Source organism: Rhincodon typus, chromosome 22 (genome assembly GCF_021869965.1).
Source record: "Rhincodon typus isolate 14 chromosome 22, sRhiTyp1.1, whole genome shotgun sequence".
Lineage (NCBI taxonomy): Eukaryota > Metazoa > Chordata > Chondrichthyes > Orectolobiformes > Rhincodontidae > Rhincodon > Rhincodon typus.
In genome coordinates, this window is record NC_063353.1 from 26,238,403 (window position 1) to 26,252,340 (window position 13,938).

A 13,938-nucleotide genomic window follows, 5' to 3' on the forward strand; every position below is an offset into this window, starting at 1 on the left:
TAATTAAGCTTCTCTCTCTGCCAATATACACTACAACTCAGTCATATATACTGAAGCCAAATCAAACTATTTTTTAGAAGAAGTGTTAACAAATCTCCGCCAGTGAGACGATTGAGATGCCTTCATTTATCTTAGCTCTTTGATGTGGTAGAAACCTAAATGCAGTGCATTTTGACTTCCTAGCCATTAGATGCAGGCCTTTTGGAGATGCCCATATTTTTAGAATGAATAAGATAGACGATGGTTGTCCTTAATTACTATTCATTGACCCTGGATAAACAGTACATGGACATGAGGCTCAGTTCAAATGCACTTCGTAGTTAATTTTTTGAGTGACATTCATTCAGAGATAGCAAGAACTGCAGATGCTGGAGTCCGAGATAACACAGCAGGCCAGACAGCATCAGAGGAGCAGGAAAGTTGACATTTCGGGTCAGGACCCTTCTTCAGAAATGGCGGGTCAGGGTAGGTGGAAAGGGAGCTGGGAAATAAATAGAGAGGAGGAGTGGGGCTGGGGAAGGTAGATGGGATGGTGATAGGTGAGTGCAGGTAGGGAGTGGTGGGGATTGGTCAGTGAGGTGGGAGCAATGGATAGGTGGGAGAGAAGATGGACAGGTTGTGTCAGGTCAAGGAGGCGGGGATGAGAGGGAGGGTTGGACATGGGATGAGGCTGGGGGTGGGGAAAGTTTAAAACAGGTGAATTCCATGTTTAGGAGCTATTGGGCTGTAGGCTCCCGAGGCAGAATAAGAGGTCTGCTCCTCCAGTTTCTGAGTGGTGTCATTGTGACACTGGAGGAGGCCCAGGATGGACATGTCACCGAGAAAACTGCCCAGTTCACATTTGTAAAATGACTACTTGGCATTAGCACTGGAAAGCTCCTGGCACCTGTCATATTCACCAACAAAAGGTAGCACTAGCAGGCAAAGGAGGAGACTGAGTTTGGGGAAATGATAAGGATTCAGTACTCTTCAAGGTCACCAACTGAGGTGCATTACAACAATGAGGCTTAATTTGGCACATTCCTGCCTCAAGCTGAACCTTGTAGAAAATGGCAAGACACAGAAGGTCTAATAGCAGCTTGAGTGGACTTCAGAATCTTCAGTTAGTGTAAAGATACAGGCTGCAAGGAATTGTTGATTCTTTAACCCTTTGAGGATGGGATTGTCACTGGTAATTAGTTAGTCCCCATCCCATAGCTGAGTGGCTTGTTCAGGTATTCAAGAGAGTATTTAGTCATATCACTGTGGAAACCAGACCCAGTAAGGGTGACAGGATACCTTCCCTAAATGAAGCTTGATTTTTATGATCATGATCACTGATATGAGCATTTTAATCTGGGTTTTGAATTCCCCAACCGCTGTAATGGAATTTTTGAATTCAAGTCTCTGGATAATTAGTTCAGGCCTCTGGATTACTAGTCCAATAACATTACCACAATGCTACCATCCCTGCTGTGTCTTCACAAAGCCCTCTCTCTGTATATCGAGTGACCCAACAAAATGCAAAGCTGAGTGTTCTCCCTACTGTCACATCGAACAGGCGACACAGGATCTGCGTTTACTACAACCCAAAACCATTTATCACGGAGAGCCCTTTGAAACCCAGCAATGTAGTAGGGTTAGAAACTTGGTATGACAGATGATTGCCTTTTGTTCTCCTGGAAAGTAAACCTTCTTGAGTTTGGACAAAGAAGAATATGCAACCCAATAAAGCCTGAATGGATCAGATTTAGAATGTTGTCCCATGTTGATTTTGGTCATGAGTTAATTGTTGTCAGTAGCTGGTGAACAAAATTGCTGACCATTTGCTTGCTAGGGTGCTTTTAAGCAACAGTAGTAAGTATTTCAGTCTAAGGAAGGACTGGTGTTGTTGTTTCTGTTCTCCACCAAGCAAACATAGAAAGTGAGCAGTTCCAAGATATAATTCCAACATGGATTTACATGTTAATTTTCAGCCTGTCAATGATTTTCGGTAGCTGTGGTATTTCCCCAAAGCTTATTACAGCTTTGCAATAATATTCTAGCCTGTTTTGTAATATTGGCCACTCTTGACATTTTATTGTTCAGTTAGCATCTGGGCACTAAAATGTTATTTTGCACTTGATGAAGCACAGTACCCGAAGAGTAAAATCCCACAGTATCACCACATGGCTGTTGGTCATTATTACGGTTATATATCCTTTTATTCTTGTTTCAGAAACTTGGGATGGAATACAGAGCAGTGCAGAGTCTGGCATTATGGTGAGCAAAGCTGTCGAAATTAAAATTGATGGCAAACTTTTGAAACCTGCAGGTAGGTTGATGATTTCTCACTGCGCATTAACACATTGTTTATGTAACATCTGAGGTCTTCACAAGGGCACGGAGGAATAGTATAGTACCCGGTTTTAGAATTGCTTAATTGCACAATTCCTTAATTGTGTTCTTCTTTTCCCTTAATATTGTCCGGAACAATAAGTTTGTTATAAGATTTTGAAGTGAGCTTCAACTTTAATTGTAAGACCTAAATTAATTACAATCGTAGAATGAGTTTGAGAGCCAATCTAAAAGTTTATTAGTTGTGATTAATTCAATACTAATTCCAGGTTTAGATATGTTTTCGCAAGTTTTATAGAATTTATTAAGTTCATAGTAACATATACATATAAATAATATTTAATAAAAGCAGTGGTTTGCAGACCATCAACTTTCAGATGACATTGAAGACATTGGTTGATTGGGCACTGGTCCCCTGTTTTGTTCCCTTGGCTGGAGTTATAAAGTCTTAGAGAGCTATAGCACAGAAAAGGGCTGTTCAGCCAATTGCATCTTCTTGTTCTTCAGTCTTACTTCTTGTGTATTGAACCTCTAAAATCAAAGCCTTATTAACCTTTGCTAGCCACTATCACTTGTGCAAAGGCATATTTAACTCTAAATGCTTACTCGTGCATGAATAGTTCATGGTTAATCTTGGATTTCTCGATAGTCTATTGCTAATTCCTGACTGGTTTCTTTAAAAGTAAGCTCATTTTAGTGACATCACTTCAGACTGTGTCCTTATTCATTCTTTGATATGCCACTTATTTTATAAGATCATCCCTTTTCTAATAGCTTAGCCACCTTTGCCTAGCTTGACAATTCCATACACCTTTACCAAGATAAGGTGGTAGAAATAAGCAAATTGTATGTCTGCCTAGAGAACATAATGTCACCTTCTAATGATTAACCATCACCCCAAATGTCCAACTTGATATATCTGAATGATCTCCAAATCCTATTTTTTTAAATATAAGAACTGTGTGACTACACAATTGCTATTCATCCCTGAGACAAATTACAGTTGAAAATAACTATGCAAATTTATACAGCAAAGCTGTCACATACTTTAAATTGCTGATTTAAAATACAGCCGTGTCATTCTGTAAAAGCATTTTTAACCTCTAAGCATTCTCACCTGTGTTAGACTATGTTTACATTAGCCTGAGCCATACAACAGCAACCACAAACCTTACTTCTGGCCTGCATATAGGGCTTTCTTCCCTACAGAAGTTTACAACTGACCATAGTCAAATACAGTCACTTCCTCACTTGCTTAATCAAATCAAAATTATTGTAAAATAATTCAATCCTACAGTGTCAAGAGGGTTACTGCACAGTACAACCCATACCGCAATTTGTAAATGTTTACTGCAAGAAACATCCATTGGACAGATGTTTGCATTTGTACCCTGTGTCAGTCCAGTAGAAGGGCTCTTTGCAGCCTGCAGCTATGCACAAATGGACAATAGAAGGTTTTGTGTGGTCTCCTAACTGTAAGAAGTAGACTGCATTTCATTTTAATCAGACATGTTATGATGCGCCAATGTGGTTGATGGGACTGGAATCTTGACTTACCGTTTGAAAGAGAGGGATATTACTACTGCACCACAAGAGCTCCTTTATATTAAAATAATTAAAATACCTGTTTGGATATGTTATGACACACTTGGAGGAAGCTGGGATTTGAACCCAGACCTTCAGATCCAGAGATATGAACACTACCACTCCACCATGACAGCTCCAAGAGAAATAGGTTGTATACGGACATGTCAAATAGCAGCAGAAGTAGACGATTCGGCCTGTCAAGACTGCTCCTTCATTCAACGTGATCATGGCTTGGCTGTTCTATTTGTCTCTATAATTCCACATTCCTATCTAACCCCAATAACTGTCGATTTCTTTGCCTAACAAGCGACACAGCGCCAGGGACTCAGGTTCAATTCCAGCTTTGAGTGACTGACTGTGTGGAGTTTGCACATTCTCCCCATGTCTGTGTGGGTTTCCTCCAGGTGCTCCAGTTTCCTTCCATAATTGGAACGATGTGCAGGTTGGGTGGATTGACCATGGGGAAGTGCAGGTTAAATGGATTATCCACGGAGAATGCAGTGTTACAAGGACTGCGTAGAGGCTGGGTCTGGGTGGAATACTGTTCAAAGGGTTAGTGTGGACTCGATGGGACAAATGGTCTGCTTCCACTCTGTGTAAAGGTCAGAAATGCATGCAAATGTAAATAATCTCCAGATTTCCCTGCACCCAAAAGGAAAACCCAGTAAAACTTCAAAATAGAGCTCCAATATCTTAATTTCCAAACATCACTTTTTATAAACTGGAAAGCTTCAAGCTCACAAATGAAGTGCTAAAAATAGCTAACCATAGCTTCCCCTTCTTAACGCACCAAAAGATAAAATTCCAGACTAAAGTTATACATTGTTCTCAATATAATGGAGCATGCAGAAAAAAAACCAAGTAGAAAGAGAAGAAAAAAGTCACAATTGCAGCTGGCTCCCCTTTACTGTCACTGATTGTTATATTTCTGATTGGATTGCAGTTGTTGGAATAAAGCTTGATGTAAATGCCTGGATGGAGAACTTCACCAAAGTAGCGAGTAAGAGTAAGGTAAGAAAATTAAAGTCCTAGAGTTAGCACAGAGGTTGTGCTGCAGATGGTGCAGATTGCTGTCTTAATTTTGAAGTCCTTTGGGAAAAACATATTATTACTAAAATTGTGCATAATTGGACAATTTATTGTCACACCATACTTGTCAATGGTGAGAGACAGTAGGAACTGCCGATTGTGGAGAATCTGAGATAACAAGGTGTAGAGCTGGATGAACACAGCAGGCCAAGCAGCATCAGAGGAGCAGGAAAGCTGACGTTTCAGGTCTGAAGAAGGGTCTAGACCCAAAACGTCAGCTTTCCTGCTCCTCTGATGCTGCTTGACCTGCTGTGTTCATCCAGCTCTACACCTTGTTTTGTCAATGGTCATATCTCTTGTCTTCAGTTGCCATATCATCTTGCCATTTCCCAACTCATATTTTTAAACTGTGTCTGGACAGGGTTGTATGATGTATTCCCACTCAGCAAAGGTGGGATATGGGGCTACACTGAGATTTCATATAGTTGTAACTCAACATTTAATTTCGAGCAGGAGGGATATTCTGCTAAGAGATGCTTGGCAAATCTCCTTTGACATCATTTCAAATGCTTTGTCAAAACTTAGATCAGTCGATCGCTGTATTTTTCTTTTGAAAGCCTGAAAGTTTCTCCAGAATAAGGTGGACAACCCTTGCTTTAATAACTGCAGCAGAATCTCTGTTTTGGGGCTGGGATGAGAAGGGAACTTATTCTATTCCACATACACTGATTGGATGAACATGCAGTGATTTCAGGGCCTAACTTTATCTGTGATCTTGTAATTAAGATAAAACTTCTCTTACTTGCTCAAATTGCAACACTTAATTCATCCTGCTTCCATGTTTCGCCAAAATGCCTGTTCATTCACTTTCCCTTCATCAAATACACGGCTCAGCCTTTTTGTATTTCTCCCCTCCTGCCAACACTAAACACTATTTCTCCCTTCCTCCCCACTAAAATTGGTCCAGCCTTTAACACCCATTCTCCAACCTTCATCCCAATCGTCGACAAATGTACTGTTCAATCCTCCTTAAATCCTTCTCCCTAAAGTCCAAATGCCAATTAAAGTTGGAAAACATGTTTCATGTGTCTTAAATATAAATTGCAAAGATTCTTTGCATGTATTAATCATATGCTTTTGTTGTAGTGTTATGGTGAAATCTGTGACTGCACAAAGAATAGCAAGGTAAGATTTCGGCGCACCTTTATGTTAGATCTGAAGAAGTCACATATCTTTCTTTATATGAAAGTGTAGGACTTAAATGTGAGTTGTGCAAAAGACAGTTTCGATTTAATCCTGAAGCCATTCTGGCCTGATTCAAAAATCAACAAGTGCAAATTGAATGTACTGAGCCTCATGCATGATCCTCTTAGATTAAACACAGCAATGTTTATTAATATTCCTGTCAGAATATTAGTATCAGAATACATTTAGGCACAAGGATTTTGAATATGCAATCACAACTTCAAGCATTATTTGGCTCTTTTTTAGTTCAGTTGTTCTATATTTCAATACATTAAGTTTGGTAAGCATAATGTTGTGGTAGAATTTATCAATTAATTAGATTTACAAAACAGAAAAAAAAATCTCATTTGAATTTAAATTTCTACTTAAGTTAGATAATATATAAAATATTCACTTTAGAGTAATGCCGAATGGAATTCTTTGGACAATCTCAATTTACTGAAGGCAAGTCCACAGCACAAATTTCATGTAAACTATTGACTAAAACTGTTGTACAGTTAACGAGAGAACTGTACCTGAAGAATGAAAACTGGCCTTTAAAAAGTGTACCTGAACTAAATAGTTGTATCTTTACATAGTTAAGATCAACCATTTTTGCTGGTGTTTTCTCTGCAGCATTTTGACTGTGTTATATTGGATGATGGTGGGTTCCTGCTTATGTCAAACCAGGATGAATATATTGGAAAGGTAAATGCTATTAAACACTTAAGCCTTGAATAATTTTAATACTTTGAATTAAAACAGATCATTGACCACAGCATAAAAGTGTTCTTTATTCAACATCAATTAACACTTCTTTATAACACAATACTATAGGAAGCAACAAGCATGATTTGTGTGGGAAATGAATATATCTCTCTAGCTATAGTAAGGATATTTTCTGAGACTCATTGGATAAGTGTGAATCATTGCATCAATCTCATGAAATAGCTGACAAAATAGTAATGGATACTGTTAGTGACAACAATTTCTATTCATATTGCACTTTTAACACAGCCCCAGGCTACTCCAAAAGGAATATTATAGCATGAAAGATTGATAGGTAGCCACTGAAATTTCAGAGCAGGTGACTACAAGATTGGTCAAAAATATAGTTTTTAAGAAGTCTTAAGGGAAGAAACCAAGATCAAGCAGTTTAGGGTAGAAATTCGAAGTTGTGAATTTGTGAATAGCTTGGAAACTGTAGGCAGGCCCATAATAGACGCAGCAATTAAAGCAGAGATACCAAGAGACCACTGTTAGATGGGTTCAGATAGTTCAGAGTGTTGTAGGACTGGAGGAGTTCAGGAGGGTCCAGATCATGGAGTGATTTGAAAATCAGAATGAAAATGTAAAACAGAGGGTTGGTTGACTGGTGCCAATGTACGTCAGAAAGTACTGTGCTGATAGGAGAACACAGGGCGAATTGCAAAAGCAAAATTTAGATGACCTCAATATTATGGAGCATAGTAGACAGGTGGTCTGTCGGGAATACATTACAGTAGGGCAGTCTTGAGCTAACCAAGGGATGGTTGGTGGTTTTAGTAGTGGATCAGCTGAGGCAGGGTCAGAGTTGGGTGATGTTATGGAGGAGGAAATAGGAAGTCTTGGTGCCAGCAAGGATATGTGTCAGAAGTTCAACTTGGGGTCAAATTTGAACAACTTGTTGCAACCTCAGGCACCTGCCATGGGAAAATGCTGCAGCCAGCGTCTGAGGAACAGTTTGGAGCAGAAAGGAGGTATGGTTGTAGTCCCCAGAAGGAACCACAGCTGAAGGTCAGGATTTTTTTTTGGCAGTTCGTGAACAATATTCATACTCTCTCTGCTCTAAGAAAGGATGGTAGAAAGGGAACTGGCTGTCGCATTTTCTGATTATTCTACTTCACTTCTTTAATGGACTTCAGCTTTGACCATTCTACATGAACTCCATTGTCGTAGCTCAAAATTTAATTGAGGTTTTAAATTTATGGTGGGATTTTGGCTCTAGCTGCTTGGTTGAATCTGAGCGAGTGAATTGTTAATGTAACTTGAGAACTTGATCTTGCCAAGATCCAACAGTCTAGATATTTTAAGGGACTGTCCAGCAAATGCACCAAGGATATCTGCTCAGAGTCAGCGAGGCCCTTCTTTATTTATGCATCTCAAATCCCGATTGCAACATTTTAACTGAAGCATGCATGGGAAGGCAACATGGTTTTCCAGCAGGTGAAGGCTAGTCAGCACTTGCTAGGAAGTTGAAGAGATTGAGGACTGACAAGTCACAGTTAGACTCCTTTCTCAGGGATGAGAATCTCAGGAGATGCCCCTGAAACTTGATTATGCTGCCTGTGCTCTGTAGGCAGCGAACTTTCATACTGGTCATTATCAGCTGCATGCTTCCAACATCCTGCCCGTTACATCAAATAAACAAGTCCTCATTTCAGCCACTGCAGGTGAGTTTCAAATTCAATTAGCTGTCCACCCGGACAAAAGCCATCCATGATTAAAACATAGATTGATTAGTTGACTCTGAAGGATTTGCTTCAAGATAGGATTGGCCCTTGGGGCTACCTTGAAGTGGAACAGTTGTTATTTTATATACAAACAAAGAAGCCAAACTACAAAGTTACTTATCTCGCTATAAAGTTTCCTTGGAAGCCAGTTCAAAGCAATATCTAATATTTATAACATCTTTTGTTAATGTGTCCAATTGCATTGAATGTTCGTACAAAATAATTGGTGTCTAATTTGTCCATCCAGAACTTCCTTGAGATTTCTCATGATCAGTCACCAAACTTTACAGTTTATCAGGAGTTTCCAAGGATCTTCCAGCATATTTCCATTCTGTTAAATTCCCAGCAGTCAGTTTAAAACTCTGGTGTAAGCTGTAGTTCAAACAGTTTTAACAATTCCCATTGCTGCTTCAGATTGGCAAGTTCTTCGGTGAGATTGATCCAAGCCTGATGAGACGCCTTCTGAATACATCGCTGTATGCCTTTAACAAGTCCTATGATTTTCAGTCTGTGTGTGATCCAGAAACAGAGACAAAAGCAGCAGCTGGGCTTCGCTCAGTCTTTGTTGTAAGTAAATTAAAGTTATTGATATCAAATGTAATGGAGCCTCAATTCCATGGTAATGGCTGCCTATGGTCAGAGAATGAGAAACTGAAATTGATTTAATTTTATATCAGTGAAACTGACATGTTTTGTGTAACTTATAAGTTGTTACTTAAAAGGTTGTACCCAAATTTGTATTCTATTCAAGAAACTCATTTTTTATTGACATTATAACTGACATTTTAATGAGACATATTTTATGTCTCCTTACAATGCATCAGTGTGCCCAATCAGAATGTAATTGTGGACCTCTGCATGATGCAGTGCTGCTTGCTGTGAGGAGCTTACCAGGTCCCTGTCAGTCCCAGCTCCTCGATTCACGAGTTTTGACGCCAGGAGCTGAGCTTCAGAGCTAAGAGGAGAGTGATTTTTTTGACATGAGAGCAGCACTTACCTGAGTGTGGCACCAAGGAGACTACATTGAATTAAAGTGAAAGGGCTCCAGTTGTGAAGATGGAAGACAAGATGCTCTTCAGGCCTGTCACAGGATTCATACCTGTAACAAAGAAAAGTGATTGTAATTGTCGGAGATCACTTGTTCAATTGGTGGCTCAGTGTTTAGCACTGCCGACTCACAGCCCCAGGGATCCCGGTTCGATTCCAGCCTTGGGCAACTGAGTAGAGTTTGTAAGTTCTCCCTGTGTCTGCATTGGCTTGCTCCGGTTTCCTCCCACAGTCCAAAGATGTGCAGGTTAGGTGGATTAGCCATGGCAAATTGCCCATAGTGTCCAGGGATGTGCAGGCTAGGTGGATTGGCCATGGGAAATACAGGGTTGTAGGGAGTGTGTCTGTGGGATGCTCTTCCGAGGGTATGGACTCAATGGGCTGAATGGCCTGCTTCCCCACTGCGGGGATTCAATGAAGTCACAGGACATCTCTGCACAATTCATAAGAACATCAGATGTGGAAAAAGCTCTCTGCTTCTCATGTGGCTAATCTACTATTTCATCCATTTGCATATCCTTTGATGTTCTTAGAATCTAAAGGTCCATTGTTTTCTGATTTAAATTTATTTGTTGAGTGAACATTTTCAGCCCTCTCCATTGACGATTCCAAGGACCCATTACTTTTTCAAGAAAAATGTTTTCCTTACCTCAGTTCTGAATGATTATCTTTTACCATGACTAATATTGTAATTCCAAGCTCCAGACTTGGCCATGAAGGGAAATATCTTCCCAGCATCTACCTTGTCAACCCCCTTGAGTGTTTTTTTAGTGCTACATTGAAAGCACCATTCATTCTCTAAACCGCAAAGAATATAGGCCAAGTGTGCTCATTCACCTCTTACAGAACAATCCTCTCATCCCAAAATCAGTCCAACAAATTTTCATTGAACTCCCTCTAGGGCAGATATTTCCTTCCTTAGGTAATGTAACTAACTGCACATGGTACTCCACGTGCAATCTCATCAATGCTCTATATAATTGCAGTCAGACTATTTTACATTTGGACTAAATCCATTTGTAAGCAAGGCTTACTCAGACCCATTCATTCCGAATCTTCATTTTCTGTCCTGTCACCAGTTCTTAGTTCATGTTATTATATTATCAGCCATCCCATTATTTCTAAATTTTTGTAATAATCTCTTCCACAGCACCTTATCAGATGCTTTTTGAAAATCCACATTCATTACATATGCTAATTTCTTCTTAAACAGCCTACTAGTTACAATTTCAAAAGCTCAAACAGTTCTTTTATAGATGGTTTTCCTTTCAGAAATCTGTGTTAGGCCAAACAAGTTGACAGATTCCAGTATTCTCTCAACTAATGTTGTCAGGTTATGTGGCTTATTTTCTAGTTTCCCCCCTCCTTTCCTGAAAATTAGTGTTTAAGATTGTTATCTTCCAAACTATGGGAAGTGCAGCCAAATCTAGGGAATTCTGGAGGTTTTCTCAGGGAAATGTGTGTCTTAGGCTTTATAACCATCTTCTGCTCATCATGATGAACCTTCCTCCCCATCATAAGGTCAGAAGTGGGACTGTTTCCAATAATTATCAAGTGTTTGCCTCTGTTTGCACTTCCTCAGATAGGTCAAATCAATTGGCTTGAACAGTTATCCCAGTGTTAAGTCATCCCTTCAGCCCTAACCTTCCCAACTTGTGGATGCATGGAGAGAAGGTGCCATATTTAAATGAACAAAAATTTGGCCATAATTGAACAGTTCTAGCTTATTTCATTCCAAGATCATTTCCGAGACAGTGTCATATGAGCCATGTGGTAATTCCTTTTAGTTAATATTAAAACATCTACTAAAAGATTTGCCAATCTCTGGATGTGAATATATTTGTCAAGTTTTATTTTAAAAATAGGAAAACCTTCAATTGATTTCAATTGTTTTGTTCAGACATGAATATTACAGATCGAATAGTAATAACCTGCAAAAACTAAGAAGCAATGTTCTGCAAAATAAAGAGAATTTAAGTGGCAGGAGATTGTGCTCTACCAGAATTATACCCATTTGCTCAGAGTCATGATCCCATGAATCTGATGAAAGATTAAAGACTCACAACATTTAACTGCACTTCTCTCTCCATAGATGATGCCAGATCTACTGAGCATATCCAGCATTTTCTGCTTTTATTAATCCAGAATCATCATTAATTCACTAATCCTCTTTGAAAGGAGTGTTTAAGGCCAACTGTAAACCACCCTGCCCACCCAGTTTGGAAGTATTGCACTATCTTCGAAAATTGTTGTCAATTTGATTGATGTATTCTTAAATGATCTCACATTAAGACGAAACATTTACAGTCATGATCGGTTAGATACTGTTTACTGAATACTGAATTAACAGTGATGTTTCTTAAATCATTTTTAGCCCAGCATAGTCGATATTTTGAATATAGGTTGGTGGGCATCAAGTGCGGCATGGTAAGTGAAAATTGCTTTGTTATACTCACTTAATTGAACAAGTGACACAATTACACAAATTTTGATGGCAGCAGGAAATTGAATACATCACTAAGGCAATATTAGACTGTATTAAATATGTAAGGCTTTAAACTTTGGTTAGGCAGTTTTACAACAGAATAAATTTGCATAGGCCTCTGGGAATAGTTTTACCCAAATTTAATCTTTCATTGAGTGGACTAAACTTTGTTTGTTGTGCTTTTACTATCTTAAAGTCCCTGCAGCTTCCACCTGCACAGGCTTGGGAATGGAGCAAATGGCAGCCCAATAACTCAACCAGTGTTAATTTTGAGAATGTTTCATTGCCTAAACTGGGTAACAATATTTCAGTAGATAGGCTTAGTACCATTTAGAATTTGTCACTTTGCTTTTGTTTGATTATTTTATCACACTGCTTGGTTCATCTTTGCAAATTTGGTGCAGCTGACTTTCAGTGCAGCTTCCTCATTCGTTCAGTTAGGGTTTGTAGAATGAGAGTGAGCACGTCTCTTAACAGGGCTTTTCAAATTCCACAAAAACCAGGACACTGCCCTTTCAACCTACTCTCGATTATTTGGACTTCAGAGCTGAGGTGAGAGTAACTACCCTTGACAGCAAGGCTGTATTTGACCAAGATTTGACAAGAAATCCAGCAAAATTGGAGTCACTGGGAACCAGGGGGAGATTTCTCCATCAGTTGGAGTCATATCCGGCACACAGGAATATGATTGTTGGTGTTGGAGGTCATTCTTCTCAGACAAAGGACATCTCTGCAGGAGTGCCTGAAGAGTAGTGTCTTAAGAACAGAGATAGAATGTTTGCTGATGATAGCACAATGTTAGCACCATTTGTGACTCCTTAGATACAGAAGCAGTTCATGTTCAGGTCTTGCTATGGACAACATTCAATCTTGTGCTGATAAGCACCAAGTAACATTTGCGCTACACAATTGCCAGGCAATGACCATCTCCAATAAAGGAGAAGCTCATCATCGCCCCATGTCATTAAATGGCATGAACATCACTGAATCCCCCACTCTCAACATCCTGGGGCTTATATAGATGAGCAACTAATCTGGACCAACTATACAAACTCTGTGATAGAGATAGCAAGAACTGCAGATGTTGGAGTCAGCATCAACACTGTGCGGAGCTGGAGGAACACAACAGGTCAGGCAGCATCAGAGGAGCAGGAAAATTGATGCTTCAGGTCAGGACCCTTTTTCAGAAATGGGGAGGGGTAAGAGAGCTGGGAAATAAATAAAGGGAGGAGGTGTGGGGCTAGGGAAAAGTTGGTGGGAAGGTGATAGGTGGATGCAGGTCAGCGGTAGTGGAGATTGGTCAGTGGGATGGGTGAGGCGGATAAGTGGAGAAGAAGATGGACAGTTTGTGTCAGGTCAAGGATGTGGGGATGAGAGGGAGGATTGGACATGCAAAAAGGCTGGGGCTGGGGAGATTTTAAAACCGGTGAATTCTATGTTCAATCCATCGGGCTGTAGGCTCCCAAGGTGGAATATGAGGTGTTGTTTCTCCACTTTACATGTGGTGTCATTGTGGCACTGGAGGAGGCCCAGGATGGATATGTCATCAAGGGGATGGGAGGGGGAGTTAAAATGATTAGGAACCGGAAGGTGGTGTTGATTATAGCGTACGGAGCGCAGATGCTCCGCAAATTGGTCATCCTGTCTGTGCTTGGTCTCACCAATGTAGAGGAGGCCACACTGAGAGCAACAGATACAGACTCTATGATTAGATGAGCAGGTCGAAGGCTAGGAATGCTGCAGTGAGAACTCGCCTCC

The 13,938-nt window shown here is 40.0% G+C and overlaps 1 protein-coding gene across 1 annotated transcript in view; it reads left to right on the forward strand.

Moving 5' to 3' along the window:
• Nucleotides 1–13,938, forward strand: part of LOC109931996 (voltage-dependent calcium channel subunit alpha-2/delta-1) — a 612,802-nt gene that overhangs the window by 567,460 nt on the left and 31,404 nt on the right. The window contains exons 26-31 of the mRNA XM_048609958.1: nucleotides 2,198–2,293; nucleotides 4,847–4,914; nucleotides 6,079–6,117; nucleotides 6,793–6,864; nucleotides 9,063–9,215; nucleotides 12,070–12,122. Of these exons, the coding sequence (XP_048465915.1) occupies nucleotides 2,198–2,293; nucleotides 4,847–4,914; nucleotides 6,079–6,117; nucleotides 6,793–6,864; nucleotides 9,063–9,215; nucleotides 12,070–12,122 (481 nt within the window). The remainder of the gene's footprint in view (nucleotides 1–2,197; nucleotides 2,294–4,846; nucleotides 4,915–6,078; nucleotides 6,118–6,792; nucleotides 6,865–9,062; nucleotides 9,216–12,069; nucleotides 12,123–13,938) is intronic.